Consider the following 14,347-nt stretch of genomic DNA (forward strand, 5'->3'; position numbering starts at 1 on the left):
CACCTCCGTCTCCGTTTACAGCCAGTCTCCTCAATTTGATGCCTTTTTATCGCATTTAGTTTTTATGCATTTGCCATTAACTATTATCCATGAAAATTCACATTACTGTTTTGCATGTTTTAGAATTTTATGAATGGCCTCTGTAGTTAACTTTCTGTATGCAATTTTTTTTTCACTCAACCCAGATGTGTATGAGGGAACAAATGCCAGAGGATCTTTCCCAAGTAGCTGAGTTGAAAAACAATTGGGCTTCAGGAGACCTTTCCAGCCACTTCCCATCTACTCACCCTGATTCCCGCGGTTACGGTCATTATCAGAATCATTCCCCTGGAAGTCTGTGGCCTGTTTATTATGCATGAAAGGTGGGAGGGTGACATTGAAACCTAGAAAGAAGCAAAATGTTTATTCCTTAAGACACAAACTTAGGCCTGACATGGTGGCTCATGTCTGTAGTACCAGCACTTTGGGAGGCTGAGGTGGGAGGATTGCTTGAGGCCAGGAGTTCAAGATGAGCCTGGGTAACATAGAGAGACCCCCATATCTACAAAATACAAAATAAAATTAGTTGGGCATGGTGACATGTGCCTGTAGGCTCAGCTAATCCATAGGCTGGGCAGAAGGATTGCTTAAGCCCAGGAGTTCGAGGCTGCATTGAGCTGTGATTGCACTACTACACTCTAGCCTAGGTGACAGAGTGAGAGTCTGACTCAAAAAAAAAAAAAAAAAAAAAATTAAAAGAGAGAGAGAGAGAGACAAGCCGAGAGGAGGAAGGTAGAGTTGGAGGTGTGCTGTGATGCCACAGAGACAGTTGGGCTCATCAGAACAGACGCCTAAGGGAGAGAAAAGTGCAGGGTCCAGGTAAAAGCTCCACTATGGTCAGTCCCTGCCCTCAGCCCTGACAGGATACAGAAGAGCAGAACACCCAGAAGCTGCCCTGCGATTTTTTCCTTCACAAAAGGAAAATGTGGGGTGCTTTCTGCAGCCTAAGAAGTAGCCTAGGCAGGAAAAGTGATGCTCATGTATCCCCAGACTTGTTTGTTCCTAGAACTTTCTGTTACCTAGTTTAGTCATGGTCTCATAGTTTCTCTTCATGTACACATAGCTGATTTTCTCCGAGTATTTCATCTTTTCCCACTCTTTCTTAGAGAAGTATTTGGCAATATCATCGAAGGCCTACAAAAAAAAAAAAAAAAAAGAAAGGAATTCTGGCAGTGACTCAGCTAGGCATGTCTGCCATTCAGTTGGAGCTGCTTCCTTGTGCTGGATCTGGGAAGTGGGGATGATAATCCGTCCTGGTTGATGCCATGGCTAACTCAGAGACCATGGGAGACCTACCCTAGCTTCTCCCATGGCACACAGTAGGGCTTTAATGCTGCTGGCTGACTCCCTTCCCACCTTCCAGAATGGACTGAGAGTTACCAAATGTAGTGCAGGGTCACAGACTTGTCTCCAGGGATTCTAGGTGATGACAGAGCACAGGTGGGAGGCTCCCAAGGGTCCAGATCTCCCCAGAGACCTTGCTCCTTGTTTACCTCTGTCCTCCCCTCCTCAGAAATTTGGTCACCCTACTCTGTTCCCTGGACCACTCCTATGCCCCCTCCAGATCACCTCACCTTGCTTCTCTTCTTTGATGTTTTAGCATTATCCCTGGGTCTCTTTGCAAAGGCGTTGTCTCCATTCATGGCACCAGGAGCAGTCTGACCTGCAGGAGAAACAGTCTGAGACCTTCGGTCCTGTGGAGGGAGAAATCAGTGAAGGCCTGCCACACTCAGTCACCTGGAATCAGTTGTTCCTTTTCTCCATTGAGAGCTTATTTGTCCCTGAGTAAGGACATGGGGAGTAGTCAGATGAAAACAGGCAGCCAGGGGTTTCTGGGAGAAGTATTGATTGGGGATGACAGGTTTCCTATGGGCAAAGCAGTCTTGAGTCTTTGGGAGGGGGTTAGCCAACGTTGTTAGTAGTTTCCCTGGGGCCAGGCTTACCCTGAAAGATGTACAGACCGTTGTTGGGGAGGCAGGGACGTGACTGTGTTATTTTATTGAGTGTGGTCATTCTGACGCCCCCACTCATTCAATAAAAGAAGGGAAGTGACTCCCAGAGATAACATGGTCTCTTTGGTCATGGATCTGATCCGGCAGAGGGATGGGGGGGGGGGGCGGTTCTGTTCCTTTGAAGAGAAATGACCTTCGCAAACATGAACAGATTTAGAGGCTATTACTGGGTTCCTTGTAAATTATTAGAAGGAAGAGAGCTAGAATCTCTGAGACTACAAGAGCCCGCCATCCCTTAGAGAGAATGTGGGGTGTTTCAAGTTGCAGCAAGCGGCCAGGCGCAGTGGCTTATGGCTATAATCCCAGCATTTTGAGAGGCCAAGGCGTACAGATCGCTTGAGCCCAGGAGGTTGAGATCAGCCTGGGAAACATAGCAAAATCCCTATCTCCACAAAAAAAAAAAAAAAAAAAAAAAAAAAAAACGCAAAAGAATTAGCTGGGGGTGGTGGCACAGGCCTGTAACATCTCAGCACTTTGGCTGGCCAAGGGGGGCAGATCGCTTGAGCCCACGAGGTCGATACCAGCCTAGCCAACCTAGCGAAACCCTCTACTAAAAAAATAAAATAAAATAAAAAGTATTGGTGGGAGTGGGATAGTGCTCACCTGTAGTCCCTAGGCCGAGGCAAGAGATCTCTTGAGCCCAGGAAGTCGAGGCCAGCCTGGCTAATACAGCAAAACCCCACTTCTACTAATAACAGTAACAACAAAAAAAACAGCATGGGCGAGGTGGTTCCTGCCTGTAGTTCTGAGGCCGAGGTGGGAGGATGGCTTGAGGCCAAGAGGTGAAGCCCAGCCTGGCCAACATAGCGAAACCCTGTCTCTACTAAAAAGAACAACAACAATAACACCAACCAACTAGCAGGGGCGGAATGGCACACATCTGTAGTCCTGAGGCCAAGGTGGGAGAATTGCTTGAGCCCAGGAGGTTGAGGCCAGCCTGGCCAACATAGTGAAATCCGGTTTCTACTAAAACCAAACAAACGAACAAAAGCGTGGGAAGGGTCGTGTACTTCTGTACTTCTGTAGTCCCTGGGCCGAGGTGAAGGATTGCTTAAGCCCAGGTGGTCGAGGCCAGCCTGGCAAACATAGCGAAACCGTCCATACTAAAAAATGAAAAATAGAAAATATTAGTGGGAGCAGGTTGCTGCCTGCCTGTAGTCCCGAGGCAGAGACAGGAGGACTGCTTGAGCCCTGGCGGTGGAGGCCAGCCTGGCCAACATGGCAAAACTGTCTCTACTAAAAAAAAATTAGGCCGGGCGCGGTGGCTCAAGCCTGTAATCCCAGCACTTTGGGAGGCCGAAACGGGTGGATCACGAGGTCAGGAGATCGAGACCATCCTGGCTAACACCGTGAAACCCCGTCTCTACCAAAAAATACAAAAAACTAGCCGGGCGAGGTGGCAGGCGCCTGTAGTCCCAGCTACTCGGGAGGCTGAGGCAGGAGAATGGCGTAAACCCCAGAGGCGGAGCTTGCAGTGAGCTGAGATCCGGCCACTGCACTCCAGCCTGGGTGATAGAGCGAGACTCCGTCTCAAAAAAAAGAAAAAAGAGAAAAGAAAAAGAAAAAATATTAGTGAGGGCGGGGTGGTGCATGCCTGTAGTCCCGAGGCCAAGGCAGGAGGACTGCTTGAGCCCAGGCGGTTGAGGCCAGCTTGGCCAACATGGCGAAACTGTCTCTACTAAAAAAAAATAAAAAATAAAAAATATGAGTGAGGGCGGGGTGGTGTGTGCCTGTAGTCCCGAGGTCGAGGTGGGAGGACTGCTTGAGCCCGGGCAGTCCAGGCCAGCCTGGCCGACATAACGAATCCCCGTCTCTACTAAAATACAAAAATGAAAAAATATTTCCAGGGGTGGGATGGCACAGGCCTGTAGACGCGAGGCCGAGGCGGGAGGCTCCTCCATGATGATCGTCCTGAAAGGCATTAGTTGTCTTTCAATCCTCAAGATTTTGGGAACCCCAAGCACTTGAGGCCCCTATGGAGGCTTCCTCCTTTTCTATCTGCCCCCATTGGCCCATCTAGGGTGTTCCTTCAAGAGAACCTACCTCAGAGACAAAGCAATGGCGGCAATGTCGGCAGCAGTTGGCAACAAAGTATGGCTGGAGGAGGAGAAACTATTCTGTGATGTCACTGCCCCAGGATGATGGACCAATCAGGGCAGTCAGTGAACTCCGTCTGGCCAATTAGAAGTCAGAACAGTAGGCGGGACAAGCCAAGCTGATGTGGGGTCTCTCAGTCCAGGCTCCAGGGACAGAACCTTCTCAAAGTGAGGGCAGAGACTCTGACTTTCCCGCCTAAAGCATCCCCTGGGATTGGCTACTCCAAGTTCAGAGTACGCATGCTCTGATTTTCTCTTTAAATTCTTTCAAAATCAGAGTACGCATGGGCTGGTTTTATCTTTCCGTTTTTTCTATCCCCCCCACCACCCCCCGTGGTGCATTTGTTATCCAGTTTTAATAAGCATTGTATACGAAGCAGGTCGCCATCTCAAATCCTTCCTGTCAGTTTCTTTTTCATGTATGGGATTTTTCCTAGGAACTCTTTAGTAATGTAGGAAATTTGGGCTGGGCACGGTGGCTCACTCTTGTATTCCCAGCACTTTGGGAGGCCACAGCTGGTGGATCGCTTGAACCCAGGAGGCAGCGGTTGCAGTGAGCCACGATCATGCCAGTGCACCCCAGCCTGGACAACAGAGCCATACCTTGTCTCTTTTTTCTACACACACACAAAATAAAATTAGCGAGGTGGGGTGGTGTGCCTGTAGTCCGTTACTCAGGAGGCTGGGTTAGGAAGATTGCTTGAGCCCAGGAGTACGAGGTTACAGTGAGCCATGATTCGGCAACTGCTGCCTACCTGGGCCACAGAGCAAGATCTTGTCCAAAAAAAAAAAAAAAAAAAAAAAAAAAAAGAGAGAGAGATACAGAGAAAGAAAGAAAGAAAAATTTTAATGAGTCAGTCCCAGTGGCTCATGCCTGTAATCCCAACACTTTGAGAGGGTGAGGCAGGAGGTGGAAGGATCACTTGAGGCCAGGAGTTCCAGAACAATCTGGGATACATAGTGATACCCCCATCTCTATAAAAAATTTTTTTAAAAATAAATTTAAACTAAAAAAATCCACTTCTATATATGTTTTTTTCTAAAAGACCAAAAAACCGGAAATATATTTTACCCATTGATATTAATAATATTTACAATAATAGTATTAAAAAGAGTATGTAATTAGGGCCCACTGTGTTCGTCAGGGAGCTCATAAGTCCATTTGTCTAAGAAGTCTCCCTTACCCCCATCCCTAGCACCTCCAACAAGTCCCCATTCCTCTCTAGGCTTTTCCATGTACAGCCCTGATCTCTCTAAGATCCCCCCAGGATGACAGGGAGCTCTCTTAGGGCAGGGACAAGGCAATGGCCCTTGAGCCCAGCACAAAGCCCTTTATGTGCATCTTCCAATTGATTTTCACAACCTTCTCTTGAGTTAAATACTATTATCATCCCCAGTGTGCAGATGTTGAGACTGAGGCTCAGAGAATTAAGCAGTCTGCTCAAGGTCAGTGGGTGACACAGCTGGGATTCACCCAGAAGTTGAATTGAGTCCAAAATCTGTGCTTTTATTTATGTATTTATTTATTTTTAATTAAAATAATTTCCATAATCTCATCTCAAATTGTAATCCCCATGGATTAAAAATCCCAGTGGGGGAGGTTTTCCCCTTGCTCTTCTTGTGACAGTGAGTTCTCACGAGATCTGGTGGTTTTATAAGCGTCTGGCATTTCCCCTGCTGGCACTTCTGTCTCCTGCCACCATGTGAAGAAAGTATTTGCTTCCTCTTCACCTTTGGCCATGATTGTTTCCTGAGGCCTCCCCAGCCATGCGGAACTGTGAGTCAGTTAAATCTCTTTCCTTTATAAATTACCCAGTCTTGGGCAGTTCTTTATAGCAGCATGAGAATGGACTAATGCATGGCTGCATCACTCTAATCTCAATCTCCATGGTCATTGCCTTTGTTTGTTTTCTGTTACTATAATGGAATACCACAAATTGGGTAATTTATAAAGGATAGAAGTTTATTTAGTGTACAGTTCTAGAGGCTAGGAGTCCAAGAGCGTGGTGTTGGCATCTGGTAAGGGTTGTGCCGTGATGGAAGGATGAAAGACAAAAGCAAGTGCAGGAGACAGACAGAGAAAATGTGGCTAAACTCCCCTTTATAACAAGCCCAGTTTCGTGATAACTAATCCAATCTTTTGATAATGGCATTAATTACTTCCTCACAGTCCCACCTCTTAATATTGTTACAATGGCAATTACATTTCAACACAAGTTTTGGTGGGGACATTCAAATCATGGCAGTCATACTGCCTTCTTCTCTTCTGTCTGTGTCAGATCTCCCTGCCTCAATCTGATAAGGACATTCAATGTTACATTTCGGGCCCATCCAGATAATCCAGGAGAATCTCCCCATCTCAGTATCTTTAACACAATTACTTTTTTCTTTTTTCTTTTTGAGACGGGGTCTCACTATGTCACCCACGCTGGCGTGCAGAGGTGTGATCTCAGCTCACTGCAACTTCTGCCTCCTGGGTTCAAGCAGTTCTCTGCCTCAGCCTCCCGAGTAGCTGGGATTACAGGTGCTTGCCACCATGCTTAGCTAATTTTTGTATTTTTAGTAGAGACAGGGTTTCACCATCTTGGCCAGGCTGGTCTTGAACTCCTGACCTAGTGACCCACCCGCCTCGCCTCCCAAAGTGCTGGGATTACAGGGGTGAGCCACCACACCTGACCAGCATAATCACTTTTTTTGTTGTAAGTTAACACTCACAGGTTCCAGGGGTTACTATGTGGCTATCTTTTGGAGGGGCATTGTTCAGTCTACCACAGCCTGCCCTCTGGCCTCCGAGGATTCACATCTCTCCCACATGCAAAATACATGTACCCCGTCCCCAAATCCTCAAATGTCTCAAACCGTGCAACATTCGCTGAAGTCCGACATCTTATCCAAATAAGATCAGTTCAGAAGTACCAAGTCTCCTCATCTAAAACAGATATGGATGAGACTCTGGTTATGAAACATCCTGGGGCAAAATTCTCCTGTTGTGAATTTGTGACACTAGAAAACAAGTTATCTGTTCCAAAAATACAGTGGTGGGACAGGTGTAGGATAATAGTTACAGATGTTTCCATTTCAAATGGGAGAAAGTGGAAGAAAGGAAGGAGTCGCTGCTTCCAACCATTTTGAAATCTAGCAGGACAAATTCCATTTGGTTTCAAGGACTCAGAAAAATCCTCTGTAGCTTGAAGCTCTCCCCTCTGGTCCCATAGCCCTCCTCTCAGAATGTATGTCATAGTGATTCACACCTTTAGACCAGCAGGTCCTTTGTGGATCTTTCCCAGATAATATCATTTCTATTACCGGCTATGGCTGAGCATAGTGGAAGAGCTCCTTGAGTCATGTGCCTAGTCTCTTCAGCACTAGCAAACATGGCCCCATTCTTGACTTTCTACAGCATACCTTCCTGACAGTGCCTCTCCTAATTTTAGTGTGTTTTGCAATCTTGATAGGCTGAGAATTTCCCTGGATCCTTTTTGCTTAACAGTCCTTTCCTCAGTTTATCCCTTTCCTTTAACATTTTACTGGTACTTATTTTGGAGTCCAATATAAAAATGAAAAATTATGGGACTAAGACTGGGGATAAAAAATGATGGAATCTCTAGGCAAGTTGTTGAGGGTTTATGAAGAAGAGCCTACGGAAAGGAGTCTTACATATGATCAGATTGGTTTTGATTGAAAAATTGTTTATTGGTTTTTCTAAAAATTGAACATTAGTGTCAAGGGTGCACTGAAGCAGGGCGCGTCTGCTCCTCTGGGTTTGAAATAGGTTTTCTTAACATGTTGATCTGTTTTTCTTTTAAACAATCAGTCAAAAAAAAAATGGGGATTTTGTGTTTTAAGATAGTTTCCTGACTGCATTTATTAAGTTTTCATTTTTGTTTTTGTTTTTCTGAGATGGAGTGTTCCTCTGTCGCCCAGGGTGGTGTGCAGCGGTGCGATCCAGCCACTGCAGTGAGCAAGGTTGCTCACTGCAATTTCCACCTCCCAGGTTCAAGTGATTCTTGTGCCTCAGCCTCCCGAGTAGCTGGGATTACAGGTGCCCACCACCACGCCCAGCTAATTTTTGTGTTTTTAGTAGAGACGGGGTTTCACCATGTTGGCCAGGCTTGTCTTGAACTCCTGTCTTCAAGTGATCTGCCCTCCTTGGCATCCCAAAATGCTGGGATTACCGACGTGAGCCACTGCACCCAGCTATAATTATCAATAGTATAATAAATTTGGTTTGTACAATGGTTTTGAATGAAGATCCCAAGCCTAGAGGCCACCAACTAAACAAATCAAAAGATTGTGGGTAAAGTGAATGAGGCCTCTTGGAGTCTTTGAGTAGCATTTTAGGACTGGGTTGAATTAAAGCAGTGTGCCAACTCTATAAAAGGGACCACTAGTTGAAGTAAAGAATTTAGGGATCAGGTTCTGTCAAGTGAAAAATGTAGACATTAAAGGGTAAGAGTCTCCTTATGATATGAAGACTTATTCTGACGTCTTGGGAAAAGCTGTCTACAGTGTGGAAACATCAACTTCTCATCCTGATTTGTCATTTGAATATCCCTGGTTATGGCATTGGACAGTTTGGTGAACTTTTTGTGTGGTGCATACATCAGGCAAGAAACTTGTTCTTTAAAATTTATACAGTTTTATCTTATAGGACTTGTAAATCAAAAATAAAATCCTAAGCCCTCTGCCCCCAAGCATCTGAATGCATTTCCTCCTCAGCCAGGGCTCTTTTAAAATTTAATCTGAGAGATGGTTTCAGGCCATGACAGGAAGTAGGGGTCAGGCATGCCTCATTATACCTCTCTGGCATCAACATCAACACAGACCTCAAGTCTGATAAGAAACATGTTGGCCGGGCGCAGTGGCTCGCCCTTGTAATCCCAGCACTTTAGAGGGGTGAGGAGGGTGGATCATGAGGTCAGGAGATGAACACCATCCTGGCTAACACGGTGAAACCTTGTCTCTACTAAAAATACAAAAAAATTAGCTGGGCATGGTGGCACACACCTGTAGTCTCAGCTACTCAGGAGGCTCAGGCAAGAGAATCATTTGACCCGGGAGCTGGAGGTTGCAGTGAGCGGAGAAGGAGCCACTGCACTCTAGCCTGGCAACATAGTAAGACTCCATCTCAAAAAGAAAAAAAAAAACAAAACTTGTTACAACCTGTTCTCTCTGAAGCATAGTACCTGAAGTCTTCCTCTGCAAATAAGAACTTAAAAAAAAAAAAAACTAAGAACGACTCACTTCACATAATAAACTTTCACAATGGTTAAAGCAGAGTCCTGCTTAGCAATGAACAAAAATTCTCCTTTGTGATCCATTCATTTTACTGCTGTTGACTTTATTGCTCATGCTTTCGGACAGAGACACTCTCCTTTGACCAAACTTGAGTGGGGCTCCTCTGAGTCCTGTTTCTGACTAGGTCCCAACCTCGGGCTCTGTCCTTCATCCAGGGACTCTGCCCATTTAGCCTGTTTCAGCAAAAATCCTGTCAAGTCAGTTTTACCTGAGCCTCCCTGCCCCTGAGGTGTCCTCCAAGTAATTTCCCATCTTCTGATCGCCCGCTTCTACTCCTTGACTACAAATCCCCACTTGTCCTCGGTGGAGTTGAAGTCAGTCCTAAAATCCTAATATCACTCTCCCACAGCAGGACCCCATTGCAGTGGTCCCTGTACTTATCATAGTAGTAAAATCGTCCTTACAATCTTTTTTTTTTTTTATTTTCAGAAACAAAGTCTCACTCTGTCACTCAGTCTGGAGTGCAGTGACCCAATCCTAGCTCACTGCAGCCTCAAACTCCAGGGCCCAAGCAATCTTCCTGCCCCAGCCTCCCGAGTAGCTGGGACTACAGGTATGCACTACCACACCCAGGTTTTTTTTTTTTTTTAATTCTCTACAGACTCAGGAACTTGAAATGCCCGTCTAATTTTGTATGTTTTGTAGAGACAGGGTTTCGCCATGTTGCCCAGGCTGGTCTTGAATTCCTGGTGTCAACCACTCCTCTTGCCTTGGGCTCCCAAAGTGCTGGGATTACAGGCATGATCCACTGCAGCTGGCCCTTTCTTACAACCTTTAATAAGTGCAATAAATACTTGTTTGCTTTAACATTTCCCTCTGTCTTCAAACTCCTGAAGTGTTATATATCTGACTTTGCCTTACTCCACCAAATAAAAAAAATTCCTTTTGCTGGGAGCAGTGGCTTACCCCTATAATCCTAGCACATTGGGAGGCCAAGGTGGGTAGATCATCCAGGTCAGGAGTTCGAGATCAGCCTGGTCAACATGGTGAGACCCCATCTCTACTAAAAGTACAAAAATTAGCTGGGTGTGGTGGTGTGCACCTGTAGCTACTCAGGAGGCTAAGGAGGAGAATCACTTGAAACTGGGAGGCAGAGGTTACAGTGATTCGAGATCATGCCATTGCATGCCAGCGTGAGTGACAAAGCAAGACTGTTTCAAAAAAAAAAAAAATTCCTTTCGTTCAACACTGGAGTTATTATACCATTGTATCCTTGCCTCCAGTGTGGTGTTTGAGAGATCTGATGAAGGTTTAAATATTTTTCCTTTGTAAGTAATCTGCTATTTCTCTCTGATCATTTAAAAAACTTTTTTTTGTCTTTCACAATTTTTCGTTTCACTGTTCTTGTGTGTGTGTGTACGATGATCCCTTTAAATCTTAAGACATTTGTATAAATCTGAGAACTTCTCATTCATTACTTAAGTACACTCTCCTTTTTAATGACTATATTCTCTTCTTATAAGGCTACTATTAGATGTATTTCAACATTTGTTCTTCTATCCTCCCTACTAATTAACTTTTCTTTCATTTACTTCATCTCTATCCATTACCGTTACTTTTATGAATTCTTTAGACTCATTTCCTCAACTCAGTAATTGCTTTTTCAATTATATCAGTTTTAATATCCAACCTATTCCACTGAATTATGTATTTGAGCAGTTAATATTTTCACATCCAATCTATGCAATAGGTTTTCTTTTTATTTATGTATTTGAGACAGAGTCTTGCTCTTTCACCCAGGCTGGAGTGCAGTAACTCGATCTTGGCTCACTGCACCTCTGCTTCCTGAGTCCAAGCAATTCTCCTTCCTCAGCTCCTTGAGTAGCTGGGACCACAGGCGTGTGACCCTATGCCAGGCTAATTTTTGCGTTTTTAGTATAGACGGGGTTTCACCATGTTGGCCAGGCTGGTCTCAAACTCCTGACCTCAGGTAAGCCTCCTGCCTCAGCCTCCCAACGTGTTGGAATTACAGGCGTGAGACTCCATGCCCAGCCTTTTTGTTGTTGCTGTTGTTAAGACGGATTCACTATTGTTGCCCAGGCTGAAGTGCATTGGTGTGATCTCACCTCACTGCAACCTCTGCCTCCCAGGTTCAAGTGATTCTCCTGCCCCAGCCTCCTGACTAGCTGGGGTTACAGGCATGCACCACCACCCCCAGCTAATTTTGTATTTTTAGTAGAGATGGTGTTTCGCCATGTTGGCCAGGCTGGTCTCAAACTCTTGACTTCAGGTGATCGTCCCACCTCGGCCTTCCAAAGTACTGGGATTACAGGCGTGAGCCACCACGCCTGGCCTATCCGATAGTTTTTCTGTATAACTCTTTCTTCCTGGGAAGATGTGTCAGCCCAGACACTCCACATGAGTTTCAGGGTTTCTGGATTGATAGGTCTTAGGGTACAGAGCCTCTAGAGCTGAGCTGAGTCAATTTTTTTTTCCAGCCCCTAGCCTATGAGTCCCCAGAGACGCTTACAGGATTTCTGCCTTACAGGGTGAAGGGAGTCTACGGGTGAGTGATATTGGTTGTAATTGCCTAGCTCAGAGGTCAGAGGGAGAGGTAGGAAAGGAATGCTCAGTTACTGGCCGGCTTTGATGAGTCTGCACTTTTTCTAGGAACTTTCCAAGCCCTTAATGTTATCACGCCACTTTGGGTTAGCACTGGGTCTGCCCTGCCACATGTCTGCTCTACATGTTCACAGAACAGGTAATAAGCCTTCCAGAAAACAAGGATTAAAAAAAAAAAAAAGGATGCAACTTAGAAAGCTCCACCTGGGCTGATCCTCCATCTGTGGCCTCTGACCTTTTCCCACTCGAAGACATGTCATACCCGAGTTGGGCCAAACGATCAAGGGTTTTGTTACTGGGAGCTGTTCTGAACTCCCAAATAGCTGGGATTTCAGGCGTCCACCACCAACTCCTAGTAAAAATGGGATTTCACCATGTTGGCCAGGTTGATCTCAAACTCCTGACCTTAGGTGATCTGCCTGCCTCGGCCTCCCAAAGTACTGGGATTATAGGCGTGAGCCACGGCGCCTGGCCCAGTCTTTCTATTCTCTATCTCTTGAACTTCTTTTTTTTTTTCTTGAAATGGAGTCTCACTCTGTTGCCCAGGTTGGAGTGCAGTGGCACAATCTTGGCTCACTGCAACTTCCACCTCCCAGGTCCAAGTGATCTTCCTGCCTCAGCACCGCTAGCAGCTAGGATTACAGGCATATGCCACCATGCCCGGCTAATTTTTTAAATTTTTAATAGAGATGGGGTTTCACCACGCTGGCCAGGCTGGTCTCAAACTCTTGACCTCAGGTGATACACCCACCTCGGCTTCCCAAGGTGCTGGGATTACAGGCATGAGTCACTGCCCCTGGTGTTTCTCTGGAACCTTTATTGGATGAATGTTGAAACTTCTGGGATCTATTCTCCATTTCCTTTATTATTTTCATTTAATACATTCTATTTTGTAATCCTTTTCTGTTATACAGTGAAGCAGTGCCATGCCTGAACACATTTTTTTCATTGGGTTGTTCTAGTTTCTCTTATTGATATGCAAAAGCTCTGTTGTATATTAGAGACGGTTACTTTTAATTTGTTGTGGATGCTTCACCAATTTCCCCAAAATTTGCCTTTTAAAACAGTTGTTTATGGTGTCTTTTGAATTAGGTGATACTTTAATTTTTGCATCTTTATGTCAGATTCATTGTTCATAGCCTTGGTGTAATGTCAGGAAGTGCCTATGCCAACTCAAGATGTCTTACATGGTAATATTTTCCTAAATTTTCATCTAGTTCTTTATGACTTCACATTTTCACATTTAAGTCACTGAATTTTTAGAATTTATTATTTTATGTGGTTCAAAGTAAGGATTTAATCTTCATTTTTTCAAATGGATAGACACTTGTCAAGCAATCATTTATTTTACAACCCATCATCTTTTGCCCCTATTTGGAAATGCATGCTGAAGTTTGCATATAGATTAGTCTGTTTCTTGACCTTCTATTTTATTTCACTAATAAATGTTTCCATGTGTTTTCATTTTTGATTGCTGCTGTAACAAATTTTCAACAGCTTAGACAACGCTGGGCATGGTGACTCACGCCTGTAATCCCAGCACTTTGTGAGGCCGAGACCCGTGGATCGCTTGAAGTCAGGAGTTCAAGACCAGCCTGGCCAACATGGTGAAACCCCCTCTCTACTAAAAATACAAAAATTAACCGGGTGTGGTGGCACACGCCTGTAATCCCAGCTACTTGGGAGACTGAGAGAGGAGAATCACTTGAACCCAGGAAGCGAGGGTTGCAGTGAACCGAGATCACCCCACTGCACTCCAGCTTGAGCAACACAAGTCAGACTGCATCTCTCTCTCTCTCTCTCTCTCTCTCTCTCTCTATATATATATATATATATATATATATATATATATATATATAGCTAAGACAATTTTTGGAAAAGAAGAATAAGGTGGGAGGAATGGCTCTACCACATTTCAGTACTTCTTATATAGCTACAGGAATCAAGACTGTGAGTATTGGGAGAAGAATAGACACATAGATCACTGGAACAAAATAGAGAACGTAGAAATAGCCCCACACTGACTTTTTACAAAGAGACAAAAAGAAGGAAGGATCGTCTGCTTAACAAATGGTGCTGGAGCAGTTGCATATCCATAGGCCAAAAAAAAAAAAAAAAAAAAAAAAAAAAAAAAAGACCTAATCTTCATATTTTTATACAAATAAAAAACCTCAAGTGGATCATAGATTTAAATCTAAAATATAAAACAAAAAAAAAAAACTTTTGCAGGAAAGCACAGAGCAAATGTCTGAGATCTAGGGCATAGTCAACGGTTCAAAAAGCATAATCCATAAGGAAAACAAATAAATTAGATTACATCCAATTTAAAACTTTGGCTCT

General features: G+C 44.6%; 2 protein-coding genes across 2 annotated transcripts in view; one reads left to right on the plus strand and one right to left on the minus strand.

Annotated features, from left to right (window-relative positions):
• Positions 1-279: 279 nt before the first annotated feature.
• LOC104668564 (putative protein SSX8) lies at positions 280-1,682 on the minus strand. The gene is made up of 4 exons (XM_030934581.1): positions 1,614-1,682; positions 1,336-1,458; positions 1,059-1,173; positions 280-383 (listed from the first exon to the last, which is right to left on the minus strand). Exons 1-4 carry the CDS (start codon positions 1,680-1,682, stop codon positions 280-282), a joined length of 411 nt encoding a protein of 136 aa, XP_030790441.1.
• A 2,436-nt stretch (positions 1,683-4,118) lies between these two features.
• The window catches only part of LOC104668565 (protein SSX7-like), a 33,356-nt gene continuing 23,127 nt past the window's right edge, over positions 4,119-14,347 (plus strand). The window contains exon 1 of the mRNA XM_030934582.1: positions 4,119-4,142. Coding sequence (XP_030790442.1) covers positions 4,119-4,142 — 24 coding nt within the window. The remainder of the gene's footprint in view (positions 4,143-14,347) is intronic.

Source organism: Rhinopithecus roxellana, chromosome 7, assembly GCF_007565055.1.
Source record: "Rhinopithecus roxellana isolate Shanxi Qingling chromosome 7, ASM756505v1, whole genome shotgun sequence".
Lineage (NCBI taxonomy): Eukaryota > Metazoa > Chordata > Mammalia > Primates > Cercopithecidae > Rhinopithecus > Rhinopithecus roxellana.

What these genes read in the sequence shown, in the direction of transcription:
- LOC104668564 (XM_030934581.1), bottom strand. Translation starts at nt 1,682, where the DNA reads ATGAATGGAGACAACGCCTTTGCAAAGAGACCCAGGGATAATGCTAAA. An exon ending in CATCAAAGAAGAGAAGCAAG is followed by an intron (nt 1,459 to 1,613) that starts GTGAGGTGATCT and finishes GTCATCACCTAG; the next exon opens with AATCCCTGGAGACAAGTCTG. An exon ending in TGAGACCATGACTAAACTAG is followed by an intron (nt 384 to 1,058) that starts GTAACAGAAAGT and finishes GCTTCTTTCTAG; the next exon opens with GTTTCAATGTCACCCTCCCA.